Source organism: Cupressus sempervirens, chromosome 1 (assembly GCF_028749045.1).
Source record: "Cupressus sempervirens isolate cs-2001-9-10 chromosome 1, ASM2874904v1, whole genome shotgun sequence".
Classification (NCBI taxonomy): Eukaryota; Viridiplantae; Streptophyta; class Pinopsida; order Cupressales; family Cupressaceae; genus Cupressus; species Cupressus sempervirens.
This window is the reverse complement of record NC_143118.1, coordinates 762327962-762352570: the sequence shown is the minus strand read 5'-3', so window position 1 is coordinate 762352570 and position 24609 is coordinate 762327962. Positions and strand designations below refer to the sequence as shown.

The window sequence follows — 24609 nt, the reverse complement described above, 5'->3', positions numbered from 1 at the left end:
TGGCTACGAGTTGAAGGATGAGTTCTATGTTGTGGACATGGGAGATTATGATGTCATCCTCGGCATGACATGGATGGCTTCACTAGTGGAGTTCACACTCAACCTAGCGAAATTGGAGATGAGATTCCAGCATGAGGGCAGAACTGTGGTACTTAGAGGTCTTTCAGATGGAGGTTGCAGAGTAGTGTTCTTGAGGAGAATGCAGAACTTTTTCGTCATGATGACATAGAGTGGGTGGCAGAGTGTTGCATTATGCCAACTTCACCAGAGCCACAAGAAAAGAGTCATCCACCAGATATCCAGAAGATACTTGATAGACACGCTAAAGTATTTAGCGATATTCCTCATGGGGTTCCTCCTGACAGAGGGATGGAACATGTTATTGACCTCGAGGAGGGAGCCAAACCAGTTATGATTACTCCCTATCGTCATCCTAAGAAACACAAGGATGGGATAGAGAAGGCGATTAAGGATTTGTTGGAGATGGGGCATATCAGGCCCAGTAAGAGCCCCTTTGCTTCAGCAATAGTATTGGTAAAGAAGAAGGATGGGATGATGCGCATGTGCATCGATTACAGGGCACTGAATAAGAAAACAATTAAAAACAAGTATCCCATTCCTAGGATTGATGAGCTGATTGATGAGTTGCATGGGGCATGCTTCTTCACCAAAATTGATTTGCGATCCGGATACCATCAGATCAGGATGAGAGCAAAGGACATTAAGAAAACAGCCTTCCGATGTCACTATGGCCACTTTGAGTTCATGGTTATGCCATTTGGTCTAACCAATGCACCCGCTACATTTCAAAGTTGTATGAACCAGGTATTCAGGAAGCAGCTGAGGAGATTTGTCTTGATCTTCTTTGATGACATCTTGGTCTTTAGTAAGACCTAGGAGGAGCACTTACATCATCTGGAGGAGGTGTTATCTATTCTGGAGAGAGAGTCATTGTATGCCAAGGAATCTAAATGTGAGTTTGGCATGACTGAGCTCCTTTACCTTGGGCATATCATTAGTGCAGATGGCGTTCGGATTGATCCCGAAAAGATTAGAGCTATTGTAGAGTGGCCTACTCCCACAAACCTTACACAGCTTAAGGGATTCTTTGGTTTATGTGGTTTTTATAGGAGGTTTGTGAAGGGATTCTCACAGATTGCTACACCCTTGACAAATCTTACCAGGAAAGGAGCCTTTGTGTGGACAGGGGCAGCACAGAGGTGTTTTGAGCATTTCAAGCAGATAATGTCTTCATGTCCAGTTCTAGCTCTACCGGATTTCACGAAGCCTTTTGAGCTTCATTCTGATGCATCAGGTGATGGGATTGGAGCAGTATTGATGCAGGAGAAGCATCCCATTGCATTCGAGAGTAGGAAGCTCCGAGGAGTTGAGAAGAGTTATTCTGTCTATGACCGGTAGATGTTGGCCATAATGCATGCATTGGCCAAATTTTGATCATATTTGGTAGGTGGACGTTTTGTGATCAAGACTGATCACAACAGTATTAAATACTTCATGAGCCAGCGTGATCTTAATGACCAGCAACAAAAATGGGTGACTAAATTGCAGGCTTATGACTTTGACATAGAGTTTGTCAAAGGTAAGAAAAATGTGGTGGCTGATGCCTTATCTCAGAGACCTCACTTATGTGCTCTGGCAGAGATTTCAGGAGATTGGAGAGATTGGATTATAGCAAAGTATGTCGGAGATGCTTGGGCTTCTGGATTGATTTCAAGTACCATACAGGATGGTCACTATGAGGTGATAGATGGATTGATCAGAGTTCAGGACAGGGTTTATTTGATTCCGTCATCACATTTGAGAGAGGCGATACTGAAGGCATTTCATGATGCACCCACAGCTGGACATCCGAGGGTCTTCAAGAGCTACAGGCAGATCCGAGAGCGGTTTTCATGGAAAGGGCTCAAGGATGATGTTCAGAGGTATGTCAGGGAGTGTGTGGTTTATCAACAGAATAAGGGAGAGCACACATTTCCTGCAGGTTTATTACAGCCCTTGCCCATTCCTGATAGGAAATGGGAAAGTATTTCGATGGACTTCATCACTGGTTTACCACGAGTGCAGGGAAGAGATTGCATCTATGTGGTGGTGGACCGCTTGACGAAGTTTGCTCACTTCTTTGCTATTCCGTCCACTTACACAACAGCACAGGCGGCAGATCTTTTCTTTAGAAAGATATTCAGGTTACATGGGCTGCCCAGATTCATTGTCAGCAACCGGGATAGTAAGTTTATGAGTGTTTTTTGGCAAGAGTTGTTTAGGTTGTGTGGTACAGATCTTACACCTAGCACTAGTTATCATCCACAAACAGATGGGCAAACAAAGATTGTGAATAAATGGGTGGAAGGATATTTGAGGAACTATGTAACTGCACAACAAAAGGCTTGGATCAGATGGTTGCATATGGGAGAGTATTGTTATAACACCACTTATCATATGTCTATCAAGATGACTCCTTTCATGGCACTCTATGGTTATGAAGCACCTAGCTTCATGGATTTAGTTTTGGGAGACAGTAGAGTGCCCAAAGCCAAAAACTTATTGCAGGATAGTCAGGACATCCTGAAAGTGCTCAAAGAGAATATACAACAGGCCCAGAATCAACAGAAATTGTATGCTGATCAGCACCGAATAGAGCGTAGCTTTGAGGTAGGGGATATGGTTTACTTGAGGCTACAACCATATAGACAGTCATCGCTCAAGACAAGCAGAGCTGAAAAGTTGAAACCTAGATTTTATGGTCCCTACAGGGTGATTCGCAAAGTGGGCAAAGTCGCCTATGAGCTTGAGCTTCCAGAGGGCAATCAAGTGCACAATGTGTTTCATGTGTCTAGGCTTAAGAAAGCCATTGGTCAGAATGTAGTGCCTTCTGCAGATTTACCCCCTTTGGATGAGGAGGGGAAGCTTGTGTTAGTACCCAAGGCTATTCTGGACACCAGAGAGAGGAAGCTTAGAAACAGGATAGTGAAGGAGTATTTGGTCAGATGGAGAGACCTGCCGAAGGAAGATTCTACATGGGAGAGTGAGCACGTTATTCAGCAGGCTGGACTGAGATTGCTTGAGGACAAGCAATTTCAAGGGGGACGGACTGTAATGTCCCCATTTTAGCAGTTGACCAAGTGTGTGTGCGTTAGCCTTGTTCTACATGGTCCCGAGGGCTAACGAAGGGTTTAATGGGATCCTGGAGTGTTTTGGCCTAGTCATTTCCAGTTTGGGCCAAAACGAAGTTGATTTACTCAGTTTCAAGCATACTTACTACTTTTAGTAAGTCGGCAGGACACAGTGCAAGTCAATTTTGGTGATTGGATTTGATACTCCTCGGTGAGAGCTTTCCGATGAGCTATCACTCGCATTATTCAGAGTCCGATTGCTAATACATTTTAATGCCTGAAGTTTTATTAAAGTAACGTCTAATTTAATTGTAAAGTATTAAAGTGTTACTTTAATATTTATTTTATGGGGATGTGTACCCAAGGGAGACATAAGGGGTATTTTAATATATGTTTTATATACTACACATCTTTTATCCCACATTGCCCATATGAGTTGAGCGGACCCTTGGAAATACAATAAAAGGAAGCATTTGTGGCTTCATTAGCTAGGTTGAATATGAGAAGAAATTGGTGTGTGAGTTGCAGCTCCGTTCTTGGCATTTGAGGACGTCTATCCTCTCTTGTAACATTCTAGACGTCATTCCCTTGGGGTTTGGCCTTTGGAATTCTTTGTTATTGGCTTCATTATCAAGCAATTTAGTTGCATTTCCAGCTACAGGCAGATTTGGTATTTTGCTCATATCTTCTTCACTACTTTTCCGACACTTATGCCGCTTTGAGGGAATGATATTACGAAGGTAGTGGACTGATTGAAGGACAAAGCACTGTAGCAGCAAGTTCGAAAGCATGGGCTGGAGTATTATGTCAATAATGCTGAAGTAATTAGTGAGTTGATAAATCTGCCATGTATTTGGTTTTATGAATTCTGAAAATAACATTTTATTAGCAGCAGTTCATTTCCACTTTGCATATTATTGTATTTCCTTTCTTGTTTATGTTGTATGATACCAATTCCATGCACAAAACACAACAAACAAATAAACATTTGATTTCCGGAGTTATAAGGGGTTTAAAACGTTAAACGGAGAAATAAGAGGTTGAATGCAAACTGTTTGACAAAATTCCTTTCAGCAAATTGGTTTAGTTTTTTGGGACATCCAGGGGTGCCCATTACAGTGTGTGTCAATTCTGTAGTGGCGTTTGGAGATTCGCTGGTTGCCAGATTGTTGGTGAAGTCTTCCATTGCGATCTTTGTGATCCCTGTATGATGTTGTCATGTGCATTCATACTTGTAAAAAATATATATCTTGGCTTATATTGAATCCTTGTTCCAAGGATTTCCGAGCAGGGCATTACATAGCGAGTATTATGATCTGAAGAATTTGTTCACTAGGTGGGGAGATAAAATGTGTGACTGCATGGAGTTAAAGCTAACAGTTTTTGGCCAGCAATGGCAATGGAGAAGCTTGGAAAACATGGGGTTATCAGATCAGCAACTTGCCCTAATGCAAAATATTTTTCAAAGCAAAGACTTTGAGGCCAAAAGTGCACGGCCAAAAGTGCGCAATATCCAGTGAAGTTGGGTTATCAATTGATGGCTAATGATATCAATCTCATAGACTAGCCAATAGGATTATGATAGGGAAAAGAATGTCTACTGAGCTGGCTCCTTTGCATGGGTAGTGATTCAACGAAGAATTCTAACAGGGGAGAGGAGAAAGAAATACAGTTTTATAGGACCTACTAAATGTGTGTTATCTAGAGAGTCAATGGAGGATATGGATCAATTTTTACTACAATGGAGTTTTTCCAATGAGCACTGGGAGATGGTGAGGTCCAAGCTAGAATGGGTAGGGTCATTGCAGAATAAATTGAAGGAGGTTTTTGTTAGCTGGCCTATCAAGCAAGGAAGGAAAGTTTTATCTAAAGTTAGGCACATTAGCCTCTCAATTATGATATAGGAGATGTGGAAGGAGAGAACTGAAGGATCACTCGAGATAAAGAGGAATCCCTGGAAAGGATTAAAAATAGAATTAATCCTTTCAATTAAAGAAGTGATGAGTGCTGCTACTGGGTACTTCATCCCGAGTATTTCCTATATCATAATGGATAAAGTAATTCTGCCGGTATGGCAATGTATTGAAATTAAGTTTGGGAATAAGCCAATCTAAAAGGGTCCACAAGATGGAAATAGGAATTTGGTTAAATGGAGGCTGCCTGATTATGGATGGATAAATCTTAATTTTGATGAGGCTGCCAAAAGCAATACAGGTCCATTTAGTGTAGCGGTCATGCGAGAGTATGGCTTGGAAACACAAATGCCATTACTGCACAAAAACTCAAAAATGGAACAAATAATATAGCAGAAGCAAAAACTGCATTACTGGCTCCCAAGTTAGGCAGAGACTTAAATGCACAGATAATTCACATAGAAAATGATTCCCAAATAATTGTGTGGGACATGCAGAAAGGTGAAGCCCAAGCCTGGAATCTACAAGGGAAAGTCAATGCTCTAATGGAGGAGCTCAATTGCTTCAGGGAATTCAAAATTAGTCATGTGCCAAGACCGGGTAATATGGAAACTGATGGTTTATCAAAATGGGATTTATCCTTCAAAAAAGAGAATGAAGTAAAGATGGAGGACTTTCATTCTCAAATGGAGGCCACAATTTCCGTGGACACCAATAAACAGCTAAGAGGCCTCAGAGGCCCAGTCTGTAAGGAAAGAATGACAGGATTGTCAAAAATCAAGGATAGGGCTGTTGTTGATGCAGCTCTTGAGATTATAGGCAAGCAATTTCAGGAAAGAAAAAGAAAATAGCAGGTGAATTTAGATGTAAATTCGATGTTTATTACATGGGGTCTGGAGATTGGTGAAGCTACTATAATGGTGAAGAAGGTTGTAAAATGTTTGCTTAAAGATGATATGCTGCTAGGGCTAGACACTATTTTGAAATAGGCTATACCTAAAATAGGCTCAGACATTTCAGAGTGCTTTGAAGATAAAGAGGAGGCACGAATATTTGGTTTAGTGCCCTCTGTGCTTTGGTGGGGTAAGGTAGATAAGGCAGCTTCCAGGGCAGAAATTTCCAGAGCTTGGGAGAGGCTTAAGCAAGCAATAATGTAATAGGAAGTGGCCATAATGCACGCGGAAAGGGTTTTGATTGTTCCAGTTCCTAGGAGAAGACGAAAAAGGGATGACAGGAAGTGCCGCTGTAATCTTTAGAATGGATGGTCAGGGTTTTCAGCGAATTTTGAGACTTCCTAAAAAAAAAATGGTAAAATTTGTAAGGGCCTTTCGAAGAAACAAAGCGCTGGAAGCCAACGTGGACCCCTTGTGTCTGCCACAATACCAATGGTGATGGGATGAAGGAGATGAAAGTATTTTGTGCAGGTTTTGCAGAAGAGCCAAGTTGGATTGGCATGTCTGAAGCAGATGGATGAATGGAAGGAACAAGTCGACGATAATAGTAATGCAGCTAAAACTTGGACGAGATCATTGTGGCTGGCAAACATGCAAAAAGATGCAGAGCGCATTTTGAAACTCTATTATGTAAATGATATTACAATAACAGATAAGCTTTTGTTATTAGTCAATGGTTATCTATTTGTAATTTACTATAAATATTATAATGTTTCTAATATTAGTTAGTCTGTAGTTATCTGTTAGCCTTCTTTAGCTTTCTTTTAGCTAGAATTGAATCATTCTATTCTTTACGATTGTTTACTAAGGATTCATCATTTTATTCTTTTGTATATATTGACCTCTTGGTCTCTGTTAATACCAAGCAAGTATTTTACCAAATACTTCATAATATGGTATTAGAGCCACTTCTTTATAAAAAATCGAAAATCATAATTTCTTTTCTGAAATTATCAGACCTTATTTTTGAAACTATTTTTCTGAAATATTCATGTTGCTTTTTCTAGCGGTTCTTGAAAATAACGAGACTATTTTTTGAGCATTTTCATCCATTTTTTCTGCACATCTAGGGCTAGGAGTGATGCCAAAGGTTTTGTAAAACCCTCAGTAACAGATTCAAGCCCAAAAACTGTGCTTTTTGCTGCAGATTTGCCATTGAGTTCAATGTTTTTTTCAGTCCAAAATGTTTCTATTTGAAGCCCTAATTTTTGGGCTAGAAATTTTTTACTGATCACAGATTCTTGGGTAGGTTTTTGAGAGCTCATCTGGGTTGTTGTCATCAGATTTTTTTGAGCGCCTAGATTTTTGAGCCAATGGATCCAAAAACCAAAAAAATATTTCTTCTTAGGTTTTTTGAGCTCTCTTTTGGATACCCCTTCAATTTTTCTAAGTCTTCCACTGTTTGCCTCGAAGTACATGCCTTAATAGATTTTCATGCTTTTTCATTGAAAAAATGTGCCATGGCATCTCTCACTAATATTTTGGTGGAGAGCAATTCAAAATTCAATGGTCGAAATTTTGGCCATAGTAACGAGAATCACCTGAATCGGCGATTCCACGACCTGATTCATTCTACGCGATTTTTTTTGAATCGTGAATCGATATCGCCGATTTCTGGGCCATGAATCGCTTGAATCACCGATTCAGGCGATTCATGTAAAAATCGCCAAAATCGCCTTAAAAAATCGGCTATGAATCGCCTGCGGCATGTAAAAAGGGAAGGTGAAATTTTTTAAAAAAACACTTGTTTTTTTCACTTTGTTTTTGAGGTTGAGGCTGCAGCAGAGCTAGAGGATGATGATGAGGATGAAGAGGCTTGAGCTGGAGCCTTGTTTTTATATTTTGTTTACACTGTATAGATATTGATAGTGATATTGAATCACTGATAGACATATGTTTCAAAATTTGATGGATCTTCATCTTAGATTTATACATACATTTATGATTTGATGTCTTATAGATCTTCATGATTTCATCTTACTGATTCTATGATTTGAATCATTATGATCATTTGATTTTTATTTACTTCAGCTAGCATACAATTTACATTTTAGTACATAATGATAACATAGTTACGTATGTGATGGATTTTATGTTTCATGTTTATGTATGTTAGATTCTATTTGATGATGTTATAGTGTTTTTAAGTTATATTCAATAAAGGGTGCATGAAATAAGTCTTAAATTGTTAAAATCTTTACATTTAAAGGGTTTTTTCAAATTTGCCGATTCACCGACGATTCATCCCCGATTCACGATTCGATTCGGCCGTGCCGATTCCGATACGATTCCGATTCACGTTACTTTGATTTTGGCATTTGGAAGCAACGGATAATAGCAAATTTTGAATATCGGAATACTTATCAGATTGTTCTGGGTGTTACACAACGTCCAATTGCCCCTGGAATTGATCAGGATACATGGGATCCGAATAATCAAGAGGCGGTGATGCTTCTCAAATCCTCTGTAACTAATGATCAGCACTCTCAATTTCCTTCCACCAAGACAGCTATGGAGATATGGGCACATCTCAAAAAAAATCATGAGACTTCTGACAAAAGCAAAGCTTTCTTCTTAAAGAACACACTATTTTCTATTATCATGGATGAGCAAACATCACTCCAAGCTCACTTGAATAGGATTCAGAAAATCCATGATCAGTTGCTTACCATTGGTCACAAGATGGAAGAAGAGGACATTGTGGTCAGCACTCTCTAGAGTTTACCCAAGTCCTACAAGCATTTTATTGAAACTCTCAACATCACGTCTTTTGTGTTGATCTAAAGATCACAAATCTCCGCACACTTTTGCTTCAGTAAGATCGATGAAAACAACAATTCGGTAGCAGTTCCAACTCCACCTCCTCAATGCAAGCCGCTAAATCCTTTCAAAAGGATAAAAGCAAGTCTCAACAGTCTTTTCAGTAGAAATCCTCTACGCCAAATTCATAATGCTCCCGGAAGAACATTCAATGCAACTATTGCCACAAGTTTAGTCACATGAAGGTTGAAAGTCAGAAACACTTAGCTGCCCAATCTAAGCAATCAGCTCCGCAGCCCAAAGCGAACAGTGTTGAGCACACTAAGCAAACGGAATCTACCTTTTACGCCTTCATGGCTAAAAGACCTGCAGATCATGTGCAATTGTTTGCCTAGTACATTGATTCAGGTGCCTCTCGTCATTTCACCCACCGCAAAGGTTGTTCAGTGACCACCAGCCTCATTCAGATTATGTTAATTTTGGTGGCGAAGAAAGAGTACACCATTGTCAGCAAAGGCAACATTTAGGTTCAGTCTGCTTGGAGGAATCTCATTTTCCTCAATGTGTAATACGTTCCAGGGATGGAACTAAATCTACTCTCAGTCAGTCAATTGCTGCGACATTCTCCCCAGTTGGATGTCACATTCAGTTCACATTAGTGTATCATCGTTGATAGAGCAACTCAGTCTATTGTTGCAATGGGTCTTGAGGATCATGGTCTTTTCTGACTTACTGATTATGGGGAATCTTGGGACTTAGCTATGGCTGCTCGGCGGTCTTTCGTTAGCACACTTTGGAATCAGCGGTATGGGAACTTAAATGTGCATTATCTCTCTCAGCTTGCTCGGGAAGAGGATTGTAGACATTCTTACCAAGTCTCTTGGTCCTGATAAGGTTGTTAAATTCAGAGGAGAGCTTGGTGTTGTGGATAGATTAAACATTAAGGGAGGGTATTACGATAATAGAGAAGCTTCTACTATTAGTTAATGGTTATCTATTTGTAATCTATTGTAAATATTAGAATGTTTCTAATATTAGTTAGTTTGTAGTTATCTATTTTAGCTTTATTTAGCTTTCTTTTAGCTAGAATAGAATGTTTTGTTCTTTACGATCGCTTCCTAAGGAAACATCGAGACTTGTATGTTTATAATTAGAAACAAGGGGCGCTAGGTACATGTTAGAGCTCTAAGCTCCTCTAGAGAAAGCAGGGTATAGATGGTGCAAATGTATCTGATTAAGTCTTTTATGAGCTCATGGTAAATATGTAAAACTCCTTTTATTTTAATATATTCACACTGTTACTGATCAAAAAAAGATCTTTTGATTAAGTTGCCAATGGTGAATTGTTAATAGTTACATTTTTGCCACTGCCTATTTCTTCATCATTTTATCCCATATGTAAGTAGCACAAAGCTTTATCCCTGGTTTAGGATTAGCTTATGCACTGTGCACTTTACTGCAAACTCCCTTTCAAATTTTGTGCCACAGGATAGCTATTGGAATCCCGGGTTTCACTTTTCCTTCTCTGTTAGTAGGCATTGTTTTAACGCAGGAATGGAAGCAACAAGAGATTCAACCAATACTGATGAAACTTCTAATAGAAGACTGCAATGAACATTCTGCCTTATGATGCAAAAACAACAGAAATGGTGAAGAAAGTTTTAGAGGGTTAAGATCTTTGTTATACTTGTGTACTGAGAACTACAGGATTAATTGCTGAGAATTCTGTAAAAATGTTGCTGTTTGTATGCAGGATACTGTGCTGAAAGACTGAATTACTAGTTTGTTTCACCCATTGCGAAAATTTTCTTATTTTTGAAAGCTCTGAGAAGGAGATGGAGGAGCAGAATTGTGTGGGCAGTTGCCAATGAGTGATTGAGATGGACAGGCTCAAAACTTCTCCCATTCAATTCCAAACAGCGGGATGATATGGTCTGTTTCTGAGAGGATTTGGCACTTTATATTGGTAATCTTTGGGTGATGATAATAAGGAGCCAATATACATCTCCATCCAGTTCACAAAGCCCTTCTTGTCCCTGACGAATGTCACTCCAGTCACTCAGCAGACTTTTCTGGAGCCTACTTGGATCCAGGAAACAGTGAAGGATGAGACTGACAGAGATCCTATGCCATCATGCCATTGATTGGGAAATCCTTTATTTTGGTAGGGCTGCTTCTTCTTGTTTGCAGTATCCAGAGGACTTATAATACCGAGCTCTTTTTGCTCATGTTTAGCCCATGTTACAGGACCTACCTGCAGACCAGCTGGATGTGGGTTTGGTTCAAACCAGGTCCATGATCCAGTCCAATCCACCTGGGGATACAGACAGGTTGCAGTAAAGAGTGGTTGGGTTCACATGGGGTGAACTTGGGCAGGATCCAGGCTAAGTAGCCAAATCGCCCCCTTCTTGCCGTCGACTCCACATATGAATCATATCCATGCAAACACAAACGATTCCAAATGATTTGACCGGTAATGTGGCAGTTCCAAGGTGATTCCATGTTGACTCTTGACTGGTTTGACTTGGAAAAGCAGAAAAAAAAAACCTAAAAGTTAGCATAAGGATCTTTGATGCATGCTGGGCTTTGTCTATTGGCACTACAAAAACCATGGCAGCTGACAAACAACAGGATTTTTGTTTGTGTGGGCTGGGATTTTTGCCTTGACCAATGCAAGCACATGCTAGACAACGGACAGTAAACCAACACAAGCAGACCAACGGAGTTTTTCTTTAATGCCAGCAGAGGAGTTTGAGGCAACTAGAGCATACGATTTTTTCTTCAACCAAACCAAAACATACACCTTCCATAATGCCTTGTGACAGCATAGTAGAGGAGTCTGGTGACAGCATAGCAGGACTGTAGAGGCCGCAGGAAAATAATAAGAGGCATTTTATAGTTGAAGTTTCTTTTGTTTATTTATAATATTTTTCAGAAACAGTAAATGTATAATTTAGGGATAATAATATTTATAAAATGACTAAACCCTAAATTTTAATATTAACTATAATAAATTATAATAATATGATTTGTTTTGTTTATAAAAATCTATTTTCAATCTTTGTAAATTTGTACTGGTAATAGTATTTGTAATACTGATATATGTATTGATAATAAATTATTAGTTTATTTATATCTTTTAATTTTATTATAAATTTCAAATAATAAATATTAATATATTATTTTAAATTGATAAATTACACTAGTTGAGGCTAAATCACTAATCTAATTTGTTTCTCTACCGTAAATCTTCCAACCTTGTTATAAAATGCATATATAATATTTAATATCAATAAATTTATTAAATATGACTAATAATTACTTAATCTTAATTCATTAATGTATAAAATGCAGGGTGTTAAACAAATTGAAATTTATCATGGCAATTGGCTCTAATTCATCCGACACTTCTTGATTCACTAGCACCCCAACATCACCATTATGGAGCAATGAACAAATATTAGAGCATATTCCACGTGGGAATATGTATTTGGATATGCCTCGGGTGCAACACACAGTATACTAGTTCCTACAGCCGAGTAACAGAGCATTTGTGGGTTTTTCCTCGAAAGGGGATCAAATTTGGTCCTGGGAAAAAAATGCACCTATACAGCTTCTCAAGTAGCAGCATATATTAAGGAGCAAGAGGAAGCAGATGCAAGGGACCGAAGTAGACTGGAGCATCCACTAAATAAAGGAAAGAGCACACGAAGGCCACATGCTTCATCATCTCATAGTGCTGCTCCTGACATTGTAATAGAAAGCCATCAATATATGAGGAGAAATGAAGATGAGCTAGTATTCCGAAGAGAGCAAAAGGACCATTAGAGAGAGCATTTAGTAATGATGCTAGAGATATTGTTGTCCGAGCAATTGCTAGGTGCCTCTATGCAAACGGTTTATCATTCAATGTTTTTCGATCACCCTACTGGCAAGACATGGTATGTAAAATAAATAAAGTTGTAGAATAAACGAAGCTACAAGAAGGGGTACACAAGCCCAAGTTATGAGAAGATATGTACCACTTTACTGACAAAGGAGGTCAAACATACAGAAACTTTGTTAGCTGCCATTAAGGCCCCATGGAAAGAAACGGGTATGTCTATTACTTTTGATGGGTGGAAAGATGCAAAAAATAGACCCTTAATTAATGTGATTACAATGTGCTTTAAAGGGGCAATGTTTCTAAAAATTGTCAATTGTGAGGGTCGGGTGAAGGATGCACAATTTATTGCTAAAATAGGTCCTCAAAATGTTGTCCAAGTTGTAAGACACAATGCAAAGAACCATAGAACAGTTGGTATGGTAGTTGAGACACAATTCTCACATATCTTTCAAACACCTTGTGACGTACATTCACTCAACCTCAAGCTACAAAAGTTGGGTACTAATATAGCTTTGGTTAAAGAGGAGGTGGATGATGAAGCTCAAGAGATCCAAATGTTCATAACAAAACACCACCTCTCGCGAGCTATTTTTAGATTATTCTCACAATTAGAGCTATTGATGGTGAATTTCAAACAATCCAATTTTATATTTTACTTCAGCAATTTATTTCAACAATATTATATATATAAATATTCTTCTTTATTTTTAATTACTTATTTTTCTATAATCAAATAGGTTGTTGAGATGATATTTGCATCAAATACAATTGTCTTGAGATGACTTGCTAGTGTTTGAAAGGCACTTTCTAGCATGTTCATCAGCCAAGCATGGAATATATGGAAGCAGTCCGGTACTCAAAGAGCAACAAATGTCAACCAAAGGATTTTGGATGACACTTGGTGCAATCGTGCGAAATACCTTCTTAGATTCACAAAGCCCGTCTTAGGTATGATTTACTTTACTGACATGGATAACCCATGCTTGGGGGAGGTTTATAATAGACTAGACACCATAATTGAGAATAGGAGATTCATCATAAATGCAAAAGAGCAACGAACCTAGAGAAACATTCTTCAAAGAGGTGCAATCAATTTGTGTTAAGCAATGGAAAAAAATGACCACTTCACTCCATCTTCTTGCCTTCTCATTGAGCCCCAAATATTATAGTGAAGAGGTTTTTGCAATGCCAACAAAGGGGACACCATCCACCATATTATGATGCAGAAGTAGGTGAAGGATTTATGAGAGTTGTTACAAAACTCTTCCTTGATAATGAAATGGTAGAATCAGTTACAAGTGAATTTCCTGATTTTGCAACATCCATAGGTCATAGTCCTGCTGCTCTTTGTGACAAGTATAGGAAGGATGCTCACTCTAGCTGGTATTTGAATGGCCAAAAATCACCATGCCTCCAACTTCTCACAATCAATTTTATCACAAGTTTATGAACTTTTATCCCCTCTCTAAATCTGGTTGTCATTTAAAATTTACTATTTGTCATTTGATTTAACAAAATTTTAAAGACTCTAATGACATCTGTCTTTGCTTCAATAGGTTGCTAGTTCTTCTTCAGCTGAATGAATTGGAGCACATACTCCTTCATCCATTCACTAAAGCGCAGTCAGTTGATATCAAGCAAAGCTGAGGATTTAGTCTACGTGCATTCCAACTTGCACCTTCTTACTCACAAAAATGATGGTTACAAGGAAGGCAACAAAGTTGTGGGGTGTAGATCCAAAGCATAGTGAATTGGATCGTTCTATTGCTGCACAATCTGTAACAACTAAGGAGTAAAGTAGCCAGCATGCTTTTAGTGCAAGTAACAATGGGGTTCAATCATCTAGAGTCAATGTTGATCACAATGTTGATATTGATGATATCGATGACCCATATGGTTCTGATTAGTGAATTGATTCCTAGTATTATTTCTATGTTAAACAATGACCATATATCATGAGACTCTAATTCAATCTTTTTGATATCTAAAACTGAATTTATATTAGTATGTTATCTTTCAAAATCTGAAATTTGAGATATAACTATAATGTTTCTTTAATGGCCATCTTAGTCAGTCTTTAGTTTATAAGTAGATTCAATTTTCATCTTTAGTTCACAATTGTTTCTTTTAGAAACATCATTTTTGTAAATCTATACAAAGAGCTGTCATCTTCTCTGATTAATACAACTACAACAACATCGACTTACCATAACATGGTATCAGAGCAAGTCAATGGGATTTCATAAAAGTTGGCAGATTTTTCAAGGAAAATTTGAGTCTCTTCCTATCTGGAATTTTTTCTAGAAATCTACTTTTCAATTTTTAGCAATAAAAATCATTAGAGGTATTTAAAGAAACTTTTGTGGTTCATCTTCAAGGATTTTTGCTGGAAATTGCAAGCCTGGTCAAGGGTTTTGATCCCGCCATTTCTTGGCTGCAGCAAAACTCTGATTTTTTAGGGTTGCTTTTATGTGTTGGTTTACCATGCAAAGTCTAGTGTTTTGCCTCCCTTTAAAAAAATGATGCGTTTTCATAATTTTTCCCTCGAAAAAAATTTTGATTCTATAATTTGCAAAGTTTTGTGGGATTCCTTTGTGGGTTTATAACTTTTTTCTCAAAATTATCTGTTGGGTTTTACCATTTTACCTAAATACGAATTTTTTATTCTATTATCCGTGTCTCAGGTTCTAATTGGTTTTGGTTGATTTTTCACCTCAAGAATCATGCTGGGTTTTGATATTTTTCGCTTCAAATATTGTATTGAGTTTTTGTCGATTTTTCTCCTCAAAAATTGTCGCTTTTTGCAGTTTGTTTTAGAGCATCATGCTCACCTACAAAGCTTGGAGGGTTTACAGATTTTTGCTCAAAATCATGCTAGTCGTTCTTGATGGTTGTGTCTGTCTACAGGGAAGAGCAATTCCATTATCCAACATCAAGTTGGATATTTTGTGAATTTTTTTTTTGTCAAATGTTTTGCTGATTCTAGGAGGGTTAATGGCAAACTTATCTGAGTAGCACAGTCAGTGGCAAGTCCTTGTCTCTTGTTGCAAAGCATTATGAAGAAGGGGACACCCTTCTTTGTTTGTTTTTTAATGGATTTTGGCTTCTTTGTTATTAACATTTTGCAGATCCAGCGAGGGTCTTAGCAGCAACAAAATGTTTTGAAAAATTTGTGACCAAAAAACGGCATTTAGACAATGACCATTAAGGGAGGGTATTAGAATATTATAATACTTCTTTAATGGTCATCTTAGTTAGCCTTGAATTTATTAGGTAGTTTCTAAGTTCAACTTCAGTTCACAATTGTTTCTTTTAGAAACATCGTCTTTGTAAATCTATACAAGGAGTTTTCATCTCCTCTATTTAATACAACTACAACAACATCAATTTACCATAACAATAACAACCTGCCATATACATGTATTGGTATGTGGCATTTTAAACTTTGTTTTTTAGTTGCACACACATATTAGTTTATATATTATAAATTACCCAAAATGCACCCAACCCCCTAAAAAAAATCCTGCCGTACCCCCACAGACTCGTACCCGATTTGGCTACTTATATCATCTAGGCGAACCCAGGCAAGCATGGGGTCAATCCATCCATGATTCTAACTCTTTTTTCCCCTTTTGGAAAAATAATTATGCCTTTTACTTTGCCTCTTCAAAAATAATGAAAGAGAGAAAACACCAAGCAGGCTGCCCTCATACCTGCTAGGGGCACTGCCCCATAACCCCACAATGGTGTGGAATAAGGACCAGAGCAAACTTGACTTAGATGATTCCACTTTCCAACATGTTACACTTGGGTCCAAATGTGTGCATATTTTTAGTGCAAATGGCAGTGGCACTGCTTGTGGTCCTTCAAAGGTTCCTATATCATCTAATGTCAGTAATGATGCTAGTGTCAATGATTTAGAAAATTCTTATGAAGCTGGAAATTGATTGCTGGTCTTCATATTAATTTCTAATATTCAACTTGATGTTAAAGTTTGAACAATAAATATTTAATTTTATTAAGTTTTTTAAATGACACAAGATTCTATGGTGGTTTCGCTGATTATGTTAAAAAAATACTACGTGGTATTCTAAACTTAACTCACGTATTAAAGAGCATATAAATATGTACTGTATAGTTTTTCTGTACAGATGATTCTAGCCTGAGTTTTTTTTCAGATCAAGAAGCACAAACCAGGATCCATACCAGAAACAGTAACATAGTGTAAAGCTAGAGTTTCTCTGCAATTTCATGAATATTTCAGTTGATTCTTGCTTGAGAGAATCAGAGAAATACAAGTTCTAAAATGAAAGAAAGAAGGATTTTTCTATATAATTCTTCATTATTTTTGTTGGGAAATTTGCAGCTGAAAGAATGATTAATTTGTAATTTAACTCAGAGCTGTTAAACATTTCTACTAGGACCTGCCGTAAAAAGAAAAAATAAATATCACGTGAAACTATGGTCCAAATTGATGATGTTCTATTATTTTTCAACAAGATTGGCTCATGAGTTAAGGCATTTGGATTTTCTTTGCAAATCCCTGCTATTAAATGCCATCGAGATATGCTTAAATGTTAAAATCAGGGAAATAATAGTATATCTACCATAAGAGAATTTACCAATATTTATATATTTTTAAAAAAAACTTACTATTTTGAAGCAATTAGTGGGGTTTGAAATCTATTAAATCGGTTTGCATAATCCCAAAAAATGGAATGAGGTCAAGTGATAACAAAAACTAATTGCAGAGGCCTAGTTTAAATCGGAAGATGTTTTGAGTGTTGATATTTGGCATTCACGAGGGGAATTTACTAAATTTGTTTAGAAAGAATTTTTTTAAATCTTCCAATTTTGATACGCCGCAGACACTTACGGTTTCCAAAGTCCAAATATTTAGTTATAATGAAACAATGCATTGGTCACATAAAATATGATGAGCCCGTGTGATTAAAACATCGAAGTTTAGGTCTCCAAAAAAACTCAGGAGTAAGAAAAAATGTTTCACCGGTGAAAAAACCCTACAAGTATGCAATGAAACGAAAGATTTTAATAACGTCCACGACCACAACAGCGTATGGGACACGCAATCAGCACACGTACCCTAGTGTTAAAGCAGGGCCTAAGGTGCATTGAACTTGCTAGGCGTTGCTTAAATGAGTGAATTTCGGAGAAGAGGTACCCCTTGGTAATGGCATCGTATCTACTAAGCCGACACCTACCCACGAATGGACTTTATCAATTTAACAAAAAAGAAAACAGGTTTATATGCCTGAAACGCTAGGGTTTGGCAAGGGTCTAATTTCTCATACACCAGTGGACTTCAAGAGAAAAAATAAACGGGTGCCAGCCAGCTTTCAGATGCCATATAATTAAATTTAAAAATAAATAAAAAATAATGATCACTATTATACACAAGAAAAGCAATTGCAAAATCAGTTTTACATGAAAAGCAAAGAGAATTAGAAATAAACCTAACTAATAGATTTCGGAAGCAAATTGCAATAACGTTTATACGCAAAAAGCAAAGAGAAATGGGCACATACATTGCTCGGTTTTCTTGTTGAGGAAGTCCCTGTTGAGAGAGTGCGTCCTGGCTTCGTACATGAGCTCGAAGCTGTTAAATATTTCGACCGTACGACCCCTCTGGACGCCGATGACGCAACCGAACACCCTGGACACACTCCCGCCCTGCGCTGCGCTCTGCGCCTTCATCCTCGTGTGGTGGTCTGAGATGTTCACTATAACTAGCGGATGCAGCTTGAAGGTCAGCCCGCTGCTTGAAGACATGTTTTTATCCAATAGCCCGAATGTTTCAAATATGCAGAGTTCAAAAAAGCAGTAAAGACGAGGTCGGAGAGGATTGAACTGCGGCCTAAAAGGGATTAAGTGAACAATTGAAGGATTATAAGGATTCAAGAATTTTGAATACGCAGCACGGAAAGAGAAAAACTGGTATACAAAAGATCTTCTGGGAGTTCCTTCCGTTGCGGTAGTTGCGAGTTTGTGGAAGTGACGATAGGAAGTTCAGAATCGTAGGGAAATCATTTCACAAAAGTATGCTTTATGGATTAAATAGGGTGAAAAAAAGAAAATATTCCATCATTCGCAGTTTTCTATTGGAAATCTCTTTTATACAAATTTGGGAATAAATTAATAATTATAAATAGTTTTAATAAAATTAATGGAAAATTAAGTTTTGTTGTGCTTGGTATGTTAAGGAATGAGATTATAATGGTGTATAATAGATTTCTTGTAATTCTTAGCTAAATTTTAGTTTAATATTTGTATTTTCATATGTTGTTGTAGTCTAAGTAATTTTAGTATAATAGATAGTTGTCAATTCTTGACGCTTAATAGAAGAGGTTTTAGTCTAGGTCTTGTGCAGTTAATGTTGATTTGATATAAAAAATTCTAAGAATAAAAAGAATAAAAGATATTTAGATTCTTCCTTGAATTAATGTGTTGGGAGCAACAAATATGTTAGATTGGTTATTATTAAGTTAGGACAATTATAATTAGTTGAAATTTTGGATAATAGATTTTTCCAAATGATTCGTTAATATGTAAGAAATTTAATTGTGTTTTCAACAAATACTTTTGCTTTGAAAAAAATTTATGTTATTGTAGGTAATTTTTGTAACTATGTAATTGGTCAAACATCTCTTAACTAAATCTATCCATGGGTAGATTTGATTTTGATGTTTGGATTTGATCTATGTAAACTTCTTAAAATTTTCTTTTAATGTGTCATATTTTGTGTTTATCTTTCGCATTAAAAACTCTGTTTGGTTGAGAGTTTACACTTAATATGGACAAATACTATTGTACTGTTTGTCATTGTCATGTCCCTGAATATTTGGATGTGACTAAAGTTAGTTGATTAAGTTGCCCTAAATTTTAAATAATATAGGACTACATTAATTAATTATAGAGAAATAAAGTTATGAAATAATAAAATAACATTGACCTAGTTTATTGTAATTTTCTAAACATTTCTTGGAGCCCTTTATAAAGGGTAGTTGGACATTGTGTTCATTATCAATCAGACATCTATTTCAGTATTGCATTTAAAATTCCAATTGGAAATGAGTTCTTGGTGTTGTAGTTTTGGAGGTGTGAGACTCTCCCCATTCTAGCAATTGTAGTTTTGGTGGTTAGGGGCCACCCTAGTGTGCTCATTTACAAAATTTTGTGAATTCTTCATTAAAAGAAAAACTATATTTTTTATCAACAAAAGAAGAAAGAGGGATTCGAACCCTCAATAGTTTTTAACTATACCAGTTTTCAAGACCAGAGCCATCAACCACTCGGCCATCTCTCCCCAATGAGCATAACTCATTTTATCTCGACAGATAATATCTGTCTATAGGGTTCCTAACACTAGCATCAATTGCAAGACTTATTATACCCAAACCATTATCACATTCGAAAATTTGTGTATCACCAAATGATATTGGCAAATGATTATATCAACTAATGTCTTACATTTGTGATGTATTGAAGAACATAGTTTTTGATAAGGTAAACAGGTTTTAAGGGGTCCTGAAACCCATAAGTTTAACAACAAGAAAGGCTGAAAATAAGCGAAAAATGCCCAGCCAAAACATAAGCCTTACGGCTGAAAATAAGCCCAAAGGCCCAGCCCGAAACAACTGCCCACTAAAAAGGCCAGAGAACCAACCAGAAAAACAGAGACCAGACAAAAAGCCAAAGCCAGGAGAAACAAAAACCAAAGGACAGAGACCCAACCTAGCAGACTACTTCTCCATCTCGAGCATGGTCTGGGTAGCTTCAGCGCACTCTTGTTGCTCTTCTGCCTTATGATCCTGGGCGTTCGTCAAATCCTGCTCCATAGTGCTGTCCTTGGCTTTATCCACATCCAGCCTATCTTTGTCTCTGTTCTGTTTATCATCTTCCTCCATCTGGTTCCTGTCTTTGAGATTTTCCAAGAGAGAGAGGATGTTGTCGTTGATCGAAGCGAGGAGGGAGATCATTTGACTTGCCAGGTTGTGATTGTAGTTCTCAATATTTTTTACTCTCCTCTCCATCAGAGTCTCCCAGATGTTCCGGTCGCCTTGGCTTTCTGCACCTGTCTTGCTCTTGATTTTTTCCATTTTATCCATAATTGCATTGGATTTGAGCCGTCCTTCCCAAGATTTTATCTTGGTCGATAAGCAACTTTGCCTCCGCCGAAAAATCTTTTCCGGCATGCCAGGTCAGATTATTGGTGGCGTTAACCCCTTTATTAGCAAACCAATCAGCGACTGGGTTTGCCTCTCTGTAAACATGAGTGACGTGGACCTTATCGAACTTTGTGAGAGTGGCGCAAGTCTCAGCAATTATGTTCGCAATCGTCCACGAGGGAGGGGAAATACCATTAATGGTATTAATAATGTTTTTGGAGTCCCCCTCAAGCCAGAGTTTAGTAATCCCGGCTTCAAAAGCCAACTTGACCACCTTGCTCGCAGCTCTTGCTTCAGCCAGATGAATAGTCTGGATTCCCAGCGGGGAAGCAAAGGCAGCTATTCCCTCCCCATAGCTATTTCTTATGATTCCACCGCAACCTGAAGGGCCTGGGTTACCCTTAGAAGCCCCATCAAAGTTGGCTTTTGACCAACCATCTGGGGGGAGAAGCCAGCTAGCATCCTGCCTTTTGAGGTTCCTGTCTTTTTCTTTAGCTATCTTTATGTCCCCTTCTTCTTCTTCTTCCTCCTTCAGCACTTGGAGATTTTCCTTTATATTCTTCGAGACCTTCCTGCCAAGGATTATAGCCGGCTCCTCTCTGTCTCTAAATATTCTATTATTCCTTTCCTTCCAAATTCCCCAGCAAAAATGGGGTAAAATCCAGTCCGAGTGATCCTGCCGACCAGCAATCTTACAAAGACCTTTCCACTGATGGAAAAAATCCATGAGATTATCCGGTTTGCACCAGAGGGTTTCATTATCATGTGTGATGACATTCCACACCTCCCTGGCATAGTCACATAAGATGAAAATGTGATTTCCGGTCTCAGCCTGATTCTTACACAAGGGACATCTACTGGGCATAACATGTCCTCGCTTCATGAGATTGTCATGAGTAAGGATTTTGTTCTGAAGAGCCAGCCAGTAAAAAATGTTGATCTTTGGAGTGAGACCCGGAATCCAAGCCTCCGCCCAAGGGGCCTTCTCTTTTAAGCTCCAAAGGGAATTATAGCCTGAGGCAACAGAGTATCTTCCATTGGGATTATCCCTCCAGACCAGCTCATCCCCCAAATTGATAGGAATCATGGAATTGAGCATAAGCATTATAGGAGTCAAGTCCTCAGAGATGAGGGATAGGTCACTCCATTCCTGGCCATTCCAATAATCACAAACTTTGGACCCAATTTGATCAGTACAAGCTTGCATCCATCTCTCAAAAATAGGGTTATTGATAAGTGGATCTTGGGAAAGCCATCTATCCGACCAGAACTGGATGTCCTTCCCATTTCCCAATTTCCATGATATCCTGGCCTTAGCCAGGTCCCTGGCTTTCATGATCCCATTCCAAATGTTCGATCCTTTTGGGATATCTTCATTAAAAAGGGTGAAAAGAAGAGTGGGTCTTCTAAGGTACTTGTTTACCAGGGTGTCCCTCCATTCACCGGTGCTACTGAAGATCCGCCATATTTGTTTAGCTAGGAGAGCCTTATTGAGGTGGGTGATCTTTCTAATGCCCAGACCTCCGTACCTCTTAGGGAGGCAAACCTTCTCCCAAGCAACAAGAGAGTATCTTTTCTTCCCTTCATTACCATTCCAAAGGAAGTCTCTCTGGATTTTCTCCATTCTTTCAGCTATTTTTCCCGGAATTCCAAAGAGGCTTAGGGCGTAGATTGGCAGATTTTGAAGAGAAGATTTGACTAAGAGGCATTTCCCCGCTTGACTAAGAGAGACCCCTTTCCAACCAGCCATGTTCCTGTTGAATTTGTCCAAAATACCATTCCAAAAAGACTCCGGGGGTGAGGATCCCAAAGGGAGACCAAGATAGGTAGAGGGGAAAGAGCCTACCCCACAACCCAGAATCCTGGCGATTTTTCTTTGTCTAAACTCAGAGGTGTTGATGAAAAAGAGCGAGCTTTTGTTCCAATTAATCAACTGACCGGTCCCACTGGAGTAAGTATCAAGAATCTTCTTCAGGGCTCTGGCCTCTTTGACAGAAGCTTCCCCCCCCCAAGATAGTATCGTCAACAAATTGCTGATGAGTGAAGGGAACGCATTTAGAGGAGGGAAGGATCCCTTTGATACAAGCCTCACGCTTTCTACAGTCTATAATCCTTCCTAAGCATTCAGCTAAAATGATGAACAAAATGGGCGAAAGGGGGTCTCCTTGTCTGAGGCCTCTGGAAGGTTTGAAAAAATTAGAAGGGACTCCATTAACCAGAACAGCCAAGGAGGAGGTGGACACCAATTGAGAGATAATTTTGCAAACTTTACTGTCAAAGCCAAAAGTCGAGAGGACCTTCCCAAGGAGAGACCAGTCCACCCTGTCATAAGCTTTAGAAAGATCCAGTTTGAGAAACATACCTTCCCGTTTGGATGCCTCAAGAGAGTAGATGACTTCGTGCACCATCTGGACAGAATCCAAAATTTGTCTCCCTAGAACAAAACCCGATTGATGCTGCGAGATTATCATGGGCAAGATCTTGAGCATTCTTAAAGTGAGAACTTTAGAGATGATCTTGTAGAGTGAGTTGCACAGACTAATAGGTCTAAAGTTGTCCAACGAGTCCGCCCCAGGGGATTTAGGAATGAGAACCACAAAAGTCGAGTTTAGCTCTTTGAGAATAGATTTGGCTCCAAAGAATTCCTGGACAGCCTGAACAACCTCTCCCATGATCACCGGCCAGAACCCTTGGAAGAAAAAAGTGGGAAAACCGTCCAGGCCTGGAGCCTTGTCAGCAGGCAGAGAAAAGAGAGCCTCTCTAACTTCCGAAGCATTAGGAATAGCACAAAGCTATTTATTATGGATAGGTTGAATGAGCTGAGGAATACAGTGTAACAAATCCTCCTGGTCCAAATTGGAAAGCATTGGGTCCACAGAGAGAAGGCTAGAGAAAAAGGAAACAGCTTCTTTTGAGATGGCAGATTCTTCAGTTAACAGCTCCTGCCCCTTTCTGAGACCATAGATCCTGTTACTAGCACGGTGCTTGAGGGTGGTTAGATGAAAAAACTTAGTGTTCCGATCTCCTTCCTTTAGCCAGGTGATCCTCGATCTTTGCCTCCAAAATTTTTCTTTCTTATTGATAATGTTATGAATTTCAAACAGGGTCTTGAGCTCCGAAACCCTGTTGGTCTCAGTGTAACCTTCCTTCTGAATGCAATCTTGGATAATAGTTAGATTATCAAATAACTCTTTCTTTTCATGGAAGATATGACCAAAATCAGACTTGTTCCAAATTTTAATCATCCTCTTCACATTGCTAAGTTTTCTGGTGACTCTGAACATGGCTGAGCCCTCCACCTCTATCCCCCACCATTTCTTGATATTATCCAGGAGGTCAGGGTGAGAGGTCCACATTTTCTCAAACCTGAAAGGATGGTATCTCCTGTGTACCAGAGGGGAAACTAAAAGAGAAATGGAAGAGTGGTCCGAACCAATTCTGGGAAGCAGAGATAGTCTGCAGCTGAAGGATTGAAGCCAGTCCGAAGATATAAGAGCTCTATCCAGCCTAACCTGAATGCAATCATGGCCTTTTCTCTTGTTTGACCAGGTAAAGGATCCGCCCTTAAGCTCTACGTCCATAAGGGCCAGATTATTTATGAAGTTAGAAAGATCCTGTTTACTTTCCCAATCCGGGGGCATACCTCCCTTTTTCTCTTTATCTTCTAGCGGTGTGTTAAAGTCTCCCATGATTATACCTTTCTTAATGTCACAATCTTGCACCATATTACCAACTTTGGTCCAGAAGTTTTTTCTATCTCTCTTATTATTGGGGGCGTAA

The 24609-nt window shown here is 38.6% G+C and overlaps 1 protein-coding gene across 1 annotated transcript in view; it reads right to left on the bottom strand.

The window, feature by feature from the left end:
- The window catches only part of LOC149580130 (COP9 signalosome complex subunit 6a-like), a 74130-nt gene extending 55441 nt beyond the window's left edge, over positions 1–18689 (bottom strand). The window contains exon 1 of the mRNA XM_089789647.1: positions 18190–18689. Within this exon, the coding sequence (XP_089645773.1) occupies positions 18190–18433 (244 nt within the window). The 5' untranslated portion in view covers positions 18434–18689. The remainder of the gene's footprint in view (positions 1–18189) is intronic.
- Positions 18690–24609: the final 5920 nt, after the last annotated feature.